Below are 12,831 nucleotides of genomic sequence, written 5' to 3' on the forward strand. Positions count from 1 at the left end.
ATCACAATAATATCAATTAAAAATGCTTTTTAGTAAAACTGGATGACCCTGAAAACTCACTGGCTCAAGACAGGCAGTGGTGGAGTAATTAAGATGTAAAGTAATTGAAATGTGAATGAATTCAGTAATTGCATGGGGGAACAGTGGGAGCACAGATTTGTTGACCAGGAGCCATCTCCATCGGCACAGGCCACGCGTGACCCTGGCCAGTTGGTGAAAGGGTTCCAGTGACATCCAGGGCCCAAGTGACGGTGTGGAATGCGATGCCAGCTGGGACTGGGGGAGCCGGGAGCTCTGCTTGGCCCATGCCAAGCCTGAGGCATGAGCCAGACCGCCAGGAAGGTCAGAGGATGAGTTTGGGCATGGCTCCACTGAGATCGTCCATCACACACAGGGCACATTCAGCACATTAAGGATCGCTTACCTGCTGCTGTGACTGTCCATCGCACCTACAGCAGCCTTCCCTAAGAGGCCTCTATGGGGGCAGCTGTCTTAGGCACCACACAAAGTGTGAGCAAAAGGGACCAGCACTGAAGGAATTTGGAGTGAACGGGGCAGTGTCCCACGTGAGGATGGTCTGAGGACGGGTGGCAGCGATCTACAGGTCTCTCTTAAGAGAATGAACTCGTAATTACCCTTGGTGCCTGTGCTTTATTCTCTCCCATTTCCGCGGTTCTGTGCAGATTTACAAAAAGATATTCTGCAATGACCGCAGGTAACGCGCGGCCTGAGCCGTGGGCTGCGCCAAAGGCTCCTGGTCTGTCCCGCAGCTCCTCCGCGGGGACACGCTCAAGGCACGGGCCTCGGCACGCCCCTCGGCCCGGGACCCTTCCTCCTCTGCCGGGGCTCCATCGCCCGGCCGCAGCTGCCGGTCCCGGGGGCAGGCCTGGCCTCCCCCGGGAGTTCGGGGGCACCGGGCCCGGCCCGGCCCGCCGTCACCACGGCAACGGGGGCGAGGCCCGGCCGATCGCCCCGCCTACGCCACCGTTCGAACGGCCCAATCGCAAGTTCCTCAGCCGGGGGCGGGGCCCGAGGTGGGGCGGGCGGGCACCGCTGATTGACCAACGCCGCCGCCAGCTCCCGCCCCCCCCGCACAGCGATTGGCCGCCGCGCCCGTCGCTCCCGCCCGAGGCCACCGCCTCCCGCCCGCCCCGGGAGCGCGGGCGCCGCTGGGCCCGGCGGGAGGGCCGCGCGCGCGAACCGGGGCGGGCGGGGCCCCGCGCGGGGCGGGGCGGGGCGGCGGGACCGCCCGGCGGGGCGGGGCCGGGCCCGGGCGGGGCGGGGCCGGCGGGCGGGGCGGGGCCGGCGCTCCGCTCCCTCTCGCGCGCCGCTCGGCTCCTTCACAGGGTGACACGTCTGCGGTGAGTGAGTGGCGTTGGCAGCCTGTCAATCCCTCACCGGAGCGGCCATCAAACAACATAAAACACGCGCGGGCACCGGGCGCGGGGCTCATAAATTCCGGCGGGCCGATATTTTTGCACATTGCTTTGCAGAGAGTGTGTAATTAATTTTTTTACAGTTCTTTCCCCGTTATTTCCGCTCTTTTCTTTGCACAAGTTCAAACTTTTGATTGCTGCTGTCTCACCCCCGTGCACAGACTTGGGATCGTTTGTTATTTGGGGGGGAGGGCGATTAATTTTTTTTTTTCACTCTGTGATTGTGTTTTCTTGGCTTTTTTATGTTGCAATTTGGGGGTGGGGGTGTTCGCTGGTTTGTTGTGGTTTTTGCTGTTTGCACCCTCCCAACTTCTGAAGGATTTGAAAGCGAGTTTTTTTGATTTTGTATTTAATTTTTTTTTTAATTTTGCCTTTTTGCAAAGAAGATTTTTGGACAAGTGGGGAAAGACATAAAAAGCAACAATAAAAATAAAAAAGGAAAAAAAAAAGCTTTGGAGGAAGATTGTACCAGGAAAACCTCACAGAAATCTGCTCAGCTCATTTATCCGAGGCACCAATATGATGATGATGAAAGAAGATTGTAACTAAAGAAGAGAGTGATTTACTGCCCTGGGAAGGAGAAGAGAGTGGAATAAACAGCTGAGATCCGGTCAAAACACAAATACTACATTTTATTTTTTTTTTGTTATTGTTTTGTTTGGCTTTTTTTTTTCCCCTTTTTTCGTGGTGTGTGTGCAGAGCGCGGTCAGGAGCGCGGCACTGGGACTGAGCGGGGCAGGCGCTGCCGTGACCGCCCGGAGCGCGGCCCGGCCCGGAGCCATGGACGATCAGTCCAGGATGCTGCAGACTCTGGCCGGCGTGAACCTGGCCGGGCACTCGGTGCAGGGGGGCATGGCCCTGCCGCCTCCCCACGGACACGAAGGGGCTGACGGCGACGGCAGGAAGCAGGACATCGGCGACATCCTCCATCAGATCATGACCATCACTGACCAAAGCCTGGATGAGGCACAAGCAAAGTTGGTTTCGTCTAATTAAACCTTGTCTTTTAAAAAAATTATTATTAATATTATTATTTTTTTAATTATTTTTGGTGTGTGTGTGTGGTTTTTGTTTCTCTCCTTCCTGCTCCTCTGCAGAGACCCGGAGTCTCACAATTAAGAGCAACTTCTTGGGGCCGTAAGAGAAATTACCAGCAGCCAAGGCAGAGCCAAGTTGCTATTTAATGATTTCTTTCCTTAAAAAAAAAAAAAAAAGATATGATAAATGTAAAAGTATGCGATGGTTCTGCCGTCACTGTGGTGCGGGAGGCTGTGACTGGTCCCTGCCCGCTCCCGCTGGACACTGTCCGGTGGATACCGGCCTTTGCGCCGCCGTCCATCCGTCTGTCTGTCCGGCCATCCCTCAAAGTACAACTTTGCCTCTTTCTTTCTTTTCTTGTCTCAAAGTGGCAGCAGATGAATTCTAAATCTGACCAGATATTGCTGCAGGAGAGGGTGTGTGTGTGTGAATAAAACCCAAACCAAACCCCGGCCGTATTAAATCACAATAAATACAAAAACAATGTTAACTCTGTACACCTCCCCCCCCTCTCCCCAATCTCCTTAATAAATCAGTTCTAATATCGCAGGACGGGGACGAGGGGGGTGGTTTTTCCCCCTCGTTCGGGCGGTGTTTGCACAAAGATAATTCCGCATGAAAGCGAAGCGGGATGAGGGAGGTTCCGGCCGGCCCTCGCTGCCCGCGGCCCCGGGACCCCCGGCCGGGGGGCGAGCGGCCCCAGCGCGGGGCTGGGGAAGGCGCCATGTTGCCGGAGCCCGGCGCTAACCGCTTGTCCTGTGCTCTCTTGCAGGAAACACGCCCTGAACTGCCACAGGATGAAACCCGCCCTGTTCAGCGTCCTCTGCGAGATCAAGGAGAAAACAGGTACGGGCCGCCCGCGCCGCCGCCGCCGCAGCCATCTTAGCGCTCCCGCCTCGCGCCGCGCCGGGCCCGGCGCCCCTCGCGCCGCCGGGGGCGGGGGCCGGGCCGGGCCGGGGGAGCCCCGCGGGGCCGGGGGCACCCGGCGGCTCCCGGGGCGGCGGGAGCGCCGTGAAAGGGCGCGGGGGGCCCCCCTCGCGGCCCCCGCGGCCCCGGAGCGCCCGCGCCGCCGTGTTACCGTCAGACGGTGTGTGAAAGACGTGCCGGGGCGGTGGGACCGCGGGATTTAACCCCGGGACCGGACCGCGAGCTCTGTCAGGGGCGGGGGCGCCGAGCCGAACCCGAGGCGGCCCCGCCGTGGGCGCCCCGACCCCGCTCCTGTGCCCGGCGCTGCTCCGGCGCCTCCCGGGCGCTGGGTTTTTAAACGCCAAAATTATCAAAAATCACCGCAAAAGTGCGGTTTTTTATTCGTCTACATTAACGCGACAGGAATAAACTCCGTGCTTGTCTTGCGGGCATTTTAGGAGATTTTTTGCAATTTTTTCACATCACTGAATTTATAGAATTTTTTTGTTTGTTTGTTTAAAGAAGAAAATTCACAAAGTATTCTGCTTTGTATTACGAGAACAAGGACATTTAGTGAAAATAATATTTAATGACAATAAAAACATTTAACAATAGTAAAAACATTTAACAATAACAAAAACATTTATTATGACTGGATTTAAAAATGAATAGCCAGTTATTCACATATAGCTTAAGCCATTGCCTGGCTTTTTAGCTATATGTGATACTCAATAACATTCTACTTAATTCCACACTGAAAAAATAAACCTGGACGAAAACAACCCAACGTGAAATCATTGCAAATCTGAGCCGTGGAGCCCGGAGTGAGTGGTTCTCTGTGAATTATGGTGCTTTATGTCCAAGGGTTTCTTTGCTACCGGGGATCCACTTCAGTTCCCGCTGACAGCTAAGCACTAGGGTATTGACTGTGTTGTGAATATTAAGATTGATTCTGCTTTATGTTGCATTATATTACCCGGGATAAGGGGAATGATCCCTCTCCCTTCCCACCTACCTACGTTCCACCTCGGCCGGCTCGTAACCCCTTTCCTTCGGCTTGTGTTTGTTTCCTACCTTGCCCTAAACTTCTCTGCCCGTCCTGCTCCGGAGCCAGAGAGCAACCTGCCCTCGGTGTTCAGACATTTGCAGGAGGCACATTTCAATTAAGGAGGCAGGCGTAGGTCCCGCGGTCACTTTATTTGCAGAGGGCTTAGCCTCAGTGTTTTGAAAGGCAAGTGTAGTCAGCCACATGTCAGAGGTGAGCTGCGAAGAAAGCCCGAGTCCTTTCAGCAGTGGGATTACTGGCACAGGGTGTTTGTGAGGCCGCCGCCGTCTTGCAGGCGAGGGGGAACCTGACAAGAGGCTCTGTGGTCTGAAACCTTTCGGGGTGTTTCAGTGATAACTTGTAAGTTGGGATCCTGCATTTGCGCTGCAAGAAGTCAAGCGAGTTTTCAAGTTATCTCTCTTTTGTGAGATCACTCAGAACCAACAAAGAGTGAAGGCGTCTGCCTGCCCAAAGGCGAGCTCCTGCCAGCCCCGCAGCACGGGAGGGACACGATTAATGCTCGGAGTGATTGATGGAGATGGATCCACACCTCCACCAAAAACTCTTCCCAGAGGGGCGCCTTCACCCAGGGTCTCTCAGTTGAGGTGAAATGTCTGTGCAAGCTTTACTTAGTGTGCTAAAGCAAAGAAAATGTGAAAATAAATTGTAGCCTGTTTTCTGGAAGCTGTTCTCTGAGGAAATGGCTCAAACAATTCTAAACTGGAAGCTCGAGGAAGGGTCTGAGGTGCAGTTAAAGCAGAGGTGTCCCCTCTCCGCCTAGAGCTCTGCATTGTCTGTGGCCTGACAATCGCCAGGTGCTTAAACCTGCCTCCCATGGGGTCATGTGCTGGCGTTTAATTCTTCCTGATCAGAACCAAAGTTTACCTGGGTGTGGGAATTGCTGTGATGGCTTCATCACTGTCTTCCTCCAGAGGTGAGGAAGTCATGTCTGTTCAGAAACAAGTCATGCAATATTTAAGTAATTTTTATATTGAATTATGTATTTATTTGCATTTTAGTAGTTTTTAGTACAGTCTGCGAGGACTTTGTGAGACTGGATGGGAGAGAGCACAAGGAGGAATCCTCAGTTTGCATGGAGCCACTCTGTCACTTCCCAGCAAGGGTTAATGGATGCATCTCATTTCTGAAAGCATCACACAGGGTCAGGAGCTGAAGATTTTTATTTTTTCTCCCTGTGAGGTATTTATCATGTACAAAGCAAATCACTGAGTTACTGAATTTAGCCTGACATTTCTTTTTTAACATTTTAACATTTTCAAAAGTGCTGCATAATACATTTAAGTGCTTTACAGCTATTAATAGCTGTGTGTATTCTGAGAGGCAACCACAAGGTAGCACGGTGTTCATAAAGAAATTGCCACCTCTGGCTTTAATTAGTTCAAAGAAAAATTATACCAGAGTTCTTCCGAAGCCCCTCCAACAAACAGGAAGATAAGGGAGTGAGGAGCCGGTGGCTGCCTTTGGCTGTGCCTTGCCCGCTCTCTGAGGTGTCACATCTGTTGCATACCTGTGTCACACTCCGTTTCCTCACGTCCTGCCAGAAGGAATCAAAAACTGATTTGTGCCGTTGTTTGTTTTTTTAAAATAGCTCTTTTTTACTGACTAAAACACATACAGACTGGTGGTTTTATTAAGCTTCCTCCAGGATGTTGCTCAGCCTGGGGTCTTGGTTGTTCTTACGGAGAAAGAAGTGAAAATATATTAATTCTTGTAGTCTTAAAACGTCTTAGAGAATTGCAATTATTTCCCAGTGGAGCAACATATTATTAGGTCCTGGATTGTGCCCGTAGATAATTTGGGTTTTTATCTTTAAAAGTAATTTGTAGAGACAGGATCACACATTTATAAAAATGTCTGAAATCATGTGCATAACGGTGTGTACACATCTACAGTTATTTATTTATTTATTTATTTATTTATTTATTTATTTATTTCCCCAAGTCCAGCAGCAACAATGATAGCTGCCAACCAACCCCAAATTTACTGTCACCACCACCCCTAAATAGCATTCATTTCCTAGTAAAGCCTAATGGCATACATGATGGTTTGCCAGATTTGTGGCCTTTGTGAGGCTTATAAGCAGGACTGACTTGGGAAGATCATAAAACTTAATGAACTTCTCGACTGCAGGAGGTGTCCGCAGGGGAAGCGAAAGGCCTGCTCGGCTGCTCGGGCTGCCGGAACTATTTTTTATGTCTAAAGAGAAAGGATGAAAATGTTCATTAAGAACGTTCTCCCCTTGCATAGATTTTGGTGTTAAAGAATAAATAAAAAAGCTCTGAAAAGCGGACAAACCGCGTGTGAGCCACGGGGTTAATTCCTCGCCGTTCCCGTGTAAGTTACCTTTATTTTTATTGCTACAACTGTAAATAGCCGTGCGCTGCCGTGGCTGTGATTAAAGGGCTGCATCGGGCCCGCCTGGCTGCAAAGCTCCTTATTGATGACCTGGCCCGGGCGCTCAGGAACGCCCCTTGTCAATGTGCTGCAGAGCCTGGAACCCGCGGCCAGGGGACTCCTCGGAGCAGCCTGCCTTGCCTGGCTCTGCCACAGCTGGGAAATGTTAACCCCTGTCGGCACCGCCAGGCTGGAAAAGCCAGTCGCAGCCCTCTGCCCTGGCGCTGCACAAATTGCAACTTTTCAGCGAAGGTTTAGTGCCAAGAACTCTCAGTAATACGCTGTAACCCTCAGTCCTGCCGGAGCGTGAGAGGACTCAGATGGAACAATGAAATGGCACCGATAGCATACATATATGTGCGTGTGTGTGGGAGTGTGTGTGTGCATTTTGGCTATTTTCAAAATATCAGCTGTGATGTTATTGTTGCTTACTTTAGCTCTTTAAAATATTTATGTGCAGTTCTGTTTGTTTTTTTTTTTCCGAGTGGCTAAATACGTATTTTGTTGTTCCCTGACTACCTGAAGAAGTCAGTGCTGGGTGTTTATGTGCATCCAGTTCAGCTTAAATTGTTTAGCTTTTTCTTCCATCTCATGCTTCAGTACCAAGGTTTGTCACCGACCCAGTGGTTGTACTTCTGAATGTATTTTTTTAATTGCCAGCAGATGTATTACAAATGATGCCGTGCAGCAGAACGTTTGGTCGTTTGCACTGTCCTTATGTCAATGACATTGCTTTTCTTCATAAATGTCCTACTAGAAAAAAATAAATTGAATAAAGTGTCTTGGTTTTCATTTGGTCATCTGTTTCCAACACATTCATTATCAGCAGCCTGGTTCTGTGGTGGATTTCTACCAGGGCGCTTCTCTAGCTGAGGAAATGGCGATTTGGTTATTATGGGCATTAGAGAAATTTGTGGTATTTTGTCTCACAGAACCTGAGACTGCGCCTTACCTTCAGCGCTTCCCATTGCTGGTGCTCCTTGTTGCACTTAAATATCCATCTTCACCTTGAGTACTGAGATTAGTGGTTCAAGAGATTTTTTTTCCCCCTCTGTAGGGGATAAATTTGGCCCTACTTGTCAATACTAATTTAACCAGGAGCAGGGATTTATTTTAATTATTTTATTTTATAGCTGTCTTTCATGTCCTTCCATTTATTTTTGAATGCTATACATTTGATTGCTTATCTGAAAATACCAAATTCTAGCAGTTACCGTGTGGTGTATTTTAGGATGCTTGTTGTAAGCTAAGGAATTTTTGCATTCAAAGATAAATTATTATCATGGCATGTAGGGAATGCAAAACAGTCTTTTTTTTTTTTTAATACAGGATTTAACACATTTATCAAGCTCTGTTCCTGCAGCTTTCAATGGTAAAGTTGTATGATATGGATATTATGCTGTCTTTTTTCAATTTAAACATTGATTTGTGTGAAGCATTAATATAATGATATTTGCAGCCTAGCGTAGACAAATATAAGCAGAATTAGACACTCTAAATTGTTACAAATGCAACGCAATATTTAAATCCGAACGAAGGCTGTATTAATAATGAGGGAGCGGGGCGCGTGGCGGTCCGGTTTGGACGTGCCCTGAGATTTTGGGCCGTTTTTCAGTTCCTCGCACATGGTGCCCATGATGGCTCGATGAATACCTCGCGGGCGGCAGGAGCGGATGCGGCTCCGAGCGAGCCCAAAGCAGCGGAGCCCCGAGCGGAGCTGCGCGCCCGGCGCCGCGCCGAGCCCGAGCTGTCGGAGCGCCGCGATTGACACCCGGAGAGGAATGCTTTGTTTGTTTGCTCAGCAGTCATGTTTAATGCTCTTCGCTTATCAAGGTGATCAGCATGGTTCAGATAACACATGCCTGACACCGCCTGCCTTTTCTCACCAGCGTGTTGACCTTTTGTCACGTTTGCTTTTCTCTGGTAGGCAATTCCTGGCTTTAAGTGTGAATGGAGTAAATAATTCACATCAATATTTAATATAAATTATTAAAGTTTCTGTCAGCTCTTACAGTTCATGCTTTTATAGAGTTGGAGTAGTTCATCAGCCAAACAGATGAATTGTGCAGCTCAGCTGGACATTAGAGCTCCTCCATCGTGCTGCCGGGACTGAAGGAGGAAGCAGGGAATTAAATAGGAAAGGTAATGCAGCCCGGTCCTTCAACACCGTGTTTTTCAGTAATGCGCATTCTTTAGGAAGGCTCGAAGCGCCTGATAAATATCCAGCATAATTTATTTTGTTATTACTGGACTTTTTTTTGCCCCTTCGTGTTGCAAACAGAAATGCAGAGAACCCCCACTTCCCCCCGGCATTTTCTTCTACTCTTTGTTATTGGCCTTCCTTTGGTGCTCCAGGCCCTTCCTGGGCTCAGGGTGGGAGTGCTGGTGTTGGGAGGTAGGGTTTGGGTGTTTGGTTTTTTTTTCCCCTCAGTGGTCTATTTCTATTTTTAAAGACTGCTGCGGAGCCCTAAGGTGATGAAGTTTCAGGGGGTTTTAGACCTTGTTTATAAATTACAATTTATATTTTGCAAAGTGACCTGTGGTTGAATGTAGATTCTGAAAACATTTTTCAAAGGAGAAAAGCTCTGATCTCTGATTGTAACAGCTCGAATGTGTTTATTGCGTCAGGAATTGAATAAAAATAGCATGTTTTGCATAAAAGCATATAGTAAAAATCATTATGCGCTTACTTTAATTTTATGCTCTTTTAGGTGTTTCAGTTCTTTTGTTAATGATGAGTTCAATGCATGTTGCACAGTCACAGGGACTGCAACAATGTGAATCACTGAATATCCCGTGTAATACAAATCCATCACCTGGAAGGGAGGTGGGTTTGTATCATGTGTTTACAGGTCAAACCCTTTTGCTATACTTCAGTCATGCATCAACATTTAAAGCCAATCTCTCATTCCTCATTGTCCAGCAGGTGGCTTTGTCATAGATTATTTAATTTTTAATCATTTATTGTAAGTGGAAAAGGTTATTTAATATTATTATCCTGACGGCATTTTTTAAAAGAACAACAGTTTTCCAGGATGTCCTGTGGTGTATGACGGGGTCAATGGAAGCATCTAGAGAGCTTCAAGTACACAATCTAAATTAAGATTCTAAACAGGCATTACAGATGCTGGTAACTTTGGCAATTATCATTTTGTTTGGTGAACAGTAGTAAAACAGTGTGCGGTAAAAGTGTTTAGAGAGAGAGGATAAATAAATTGAACAGTTTTGCAATGCAAAGTGGTTTGTGGTGTTTTTGAGGATTTCTTGGCTCTTGCTTAACTGCTATTGTGAAGCCTGGAGCAGATTTTCCCATTGCTAATGCCCTAGAAGTATTAATTCACTTTGATATGCTAATTAGAGGGCATTATGCAAGAAATGAGATTAAGTGGCAGCATGAAGCCATTTGCCTGTCAGTAAATTGAGAGCTTTAGCATCAGGAGGAGCTTTGTTTTTTCTGAGTTTCTCTTGGTTTTGCATATAAATAAAATTGATTGAAAGGTCTAGAGAAGCTTCTAGAACATTGGTGGTTCTTTTTCTCCTTCTATGATTATTTAAACTTCATGTTAAAGCCTTTCTCTGAATATTAATTGATCTAATGGGAGATACTGAACATGAAGAATTTCATTGTATTCTCAGTTACTGTATCTTAACAAAAGGAAAGTATTAGAATTCTTTGTGTCATCTGATTTTTGTGGGATTATTTTAGATATATCTTACAGCTTTGTATTCTAATGTCTCTGCCTGCTCACAGCTGCTGTGCTGGGAGCTGTACCTGTGCGGAGGTGGTTTTGCCAGTTCTGCTGTTTTGGGGATTGTGTGAGGGCCCAGCTAGCTGAAGGCACATGGAAGGCTCGGATTCCTGGCCAATAGGGCTGCAGACATTTGTCACCCCCACTCACCCACAGCTTTCCCACCATTTCTGATGCAAATCACACATGTATTTTCCTTCCTTTAGGAAAGAAGGGGTTGTAATATTGACCATAGATTTTATTCAACTGTCAGAAATTGTGTTAAAATAACATTAAGGGATTGACTTACAGCCATAAGAGTGAGGGAATTTAGAGTTAATAGTTAAACTCTGCCCTTAACTCAACTCATTTAACCTATTTATTAGAGCATATATGATACATAAGATCACTGTGCTGAGACCTCTGCTGTGGCAAGATGCTCCAGGATGGCTCAAACATGAGGTGTTCTGATCGAGTTAAATTTTTCCTTTGTTTTTTGAGGATTGGAGTTTTGGGGTGTGTGTGTGTGTGTGTGTGTGTGTGTGTGTGTGTATGTGTGGTTTTCATTCAGCCTCTGAGTTGCTTTACTACAGTTTTGTGGTTAGTTTTGGTTTTGCAATACTGTTTTTTAAAAAATCAGAGAAGTAATTCTGGAAACTGAACAAAAATTTAGCAAAAAATAAACCCAAAGCAAACCCAACCCGAGCCTCTCTAGTCCTCTTTGCCTGAGTGCAGCAGAGTGGCTGTTTGAGTGCCCATCTCCTCCACAGATCATTGTCGCAAAGTCAATCAGGGGAGCAGTGCTGGAGTGACAGTGCTTGTTATGAGCCCCAATAGTTATTTAAAAGAAAGGAAAAAGGATAAAAAAATGGCCCAGAGCTGCGTGCGGGGGCTGTTCATGCTGGATGCACATGCTCTCCCTGATCCTGGCAGCTGAAGTCTATCACTGTTGGGAAATTTTTAACATGAACCACATGAGACACAGAGCACGGCGGTTTCCCCGGAGCCAGGGGGTTTCGCGTCGGCGCAGGACGAGTGGCACGTGCGCTGCGGGTCCCTGCCCGCCGTGCCCGCCCTGCGCCCCCACGCAGGGCCCCAGCGCCGTTCTCATGGGAAGCACCACGTCCCTGGTCGCCCACAGCTCCCCAGAGCTTGGCCCAAAGAATCCCATCAGGAATGTATAATCCAAAACTTTAGTTGTCATAGTGAACCTTTTTGATACTGGAAGGAACAAAACGTCACCCGACGCTGCAAAGTCAGTTCTCACAGGCAGCAAAAGGAAGCATTGCCGGGCTCCGGCTGCTCATTTTGGGTTTCAGATTGTTGAACAAAAGAACTAAGTAATGAAAATGTTCTGAAGCTGACCTTAACTTTACCAGTAGACCCCTGATGGTGTTGTTTCAGGAGAAGTTGGTGCTGGAGAGGAAATCCTGGCACTGCTGGCTTGAGTCCTGGTGCTGCTGTTGACTGGGGAAGAAACCTTCCTCCCTTTGAGTGAGGAGGGATGTGGTGACCTCGGTAGGGCAGACCCCGAGCTCGGCCACCGCCTCATGGAACTGAATGCAAGAGCTTCTTTCTCTCACCTCTAAAATGGGAATGCTATCCACCTGATTTTTTGTGGAGGTTGCGTTGACTTGGTGCTGTGTGTTAAAAAGGAATATTTTTATCAAGTGTTGGGTTTAATTAAAATTGTTATGTCAGAGGTAAATTTACGGTATCCGCTTCATTCCACTTTGGCCGCAGATGAGTCGTACCTCCTGGAGATGAAGAAATTAAGCTTTCTTTAGACTTCTTCTTTTCTTGGCTTTAATCAGGAATGGTTTTTTACTCCATGGTTAGACCTCTGCTTAAAGGATATCAGGGTTTCATGCCTTGGTGGTTGGCTTGCTCCGTACAGAAGGAGAAGGTTTGCTCCCGTCGCTGGGGATCTGTGCTCTCCTTGCACAGTAGCTGTTCAAGGCAGGGTGGCACACTCAAAAGGCTGTGCCAGACACACTTTCTTATATTTGTTGATTAAAAAAGGAAGCGTGCTTTTAGCGAGGTTTGTAATTACAGAACACCCAAATGTTTGCTTATTTTCTTTCATGTGAGATCCTTGTAGCGTGATTGACTGTCACTAGTAAGAACAAGTTACAGTAGATTGTGCAATGATTCTTATTTGACTTCAAGGATGTATTTATTACCATTTTTGTACAAATTATACTAACATGAAAAGTTGTGGAAATGATTGTGCACTAGATAAGGTGATACATTACAGGAGTGG

The 12,831-nt window shown here is 47.5% G+C and overlaps 1 protein-coding gene across 5 annotated transcripts in view; it reads left to right on the forward strand.

The window, feature by feature from the left end:
• The first annotated feature begins 1,284 nt into the window (after positions 1-1,284).
• PBX3 (PBX homeobox 3) overlaps positions 1,285-12,831 on the forward strand; it is a 100,268-nt gene continuing 88,721 nt past the window's right edge. For 2 of the 5 annotated variants that reach the window (XM_084219435.1, XM_084219438.1), the window contains exons 1-2: positions 1,479-2,413; positions 3,247-3,320. In XM_084219435.1, the coding sequence (XP_084075561.1) occupies positions 2,217-2,413; positions 3,247-3,320 (271 nt within the window). In that variant the 5' untranslated portion in view covers positions 1,479-2,216. Of the gene's footprint in view, positions 1,362-1,478; positions 2,418-3,193; positions 3,321-12,831 lie in introns of those variants that run through there. The other 3 variants (XM_084219436.1, XM_084219437.1, XM_084219439.1) reach the window with 3 other exon arrangements.

This window comes from Fringilla coelebs (genome assembly GCF_963513975.1).
Source record: "Fringilla coelebs genome assembly, chromosome: 21".
Classification (NCBI taxonomy): domain Eukaryota; kingdom Metazoa; phylum Chordata; class Aves; order Passeriformes; family Fringillidae; genus Fringilla; species Fringilla coelebs.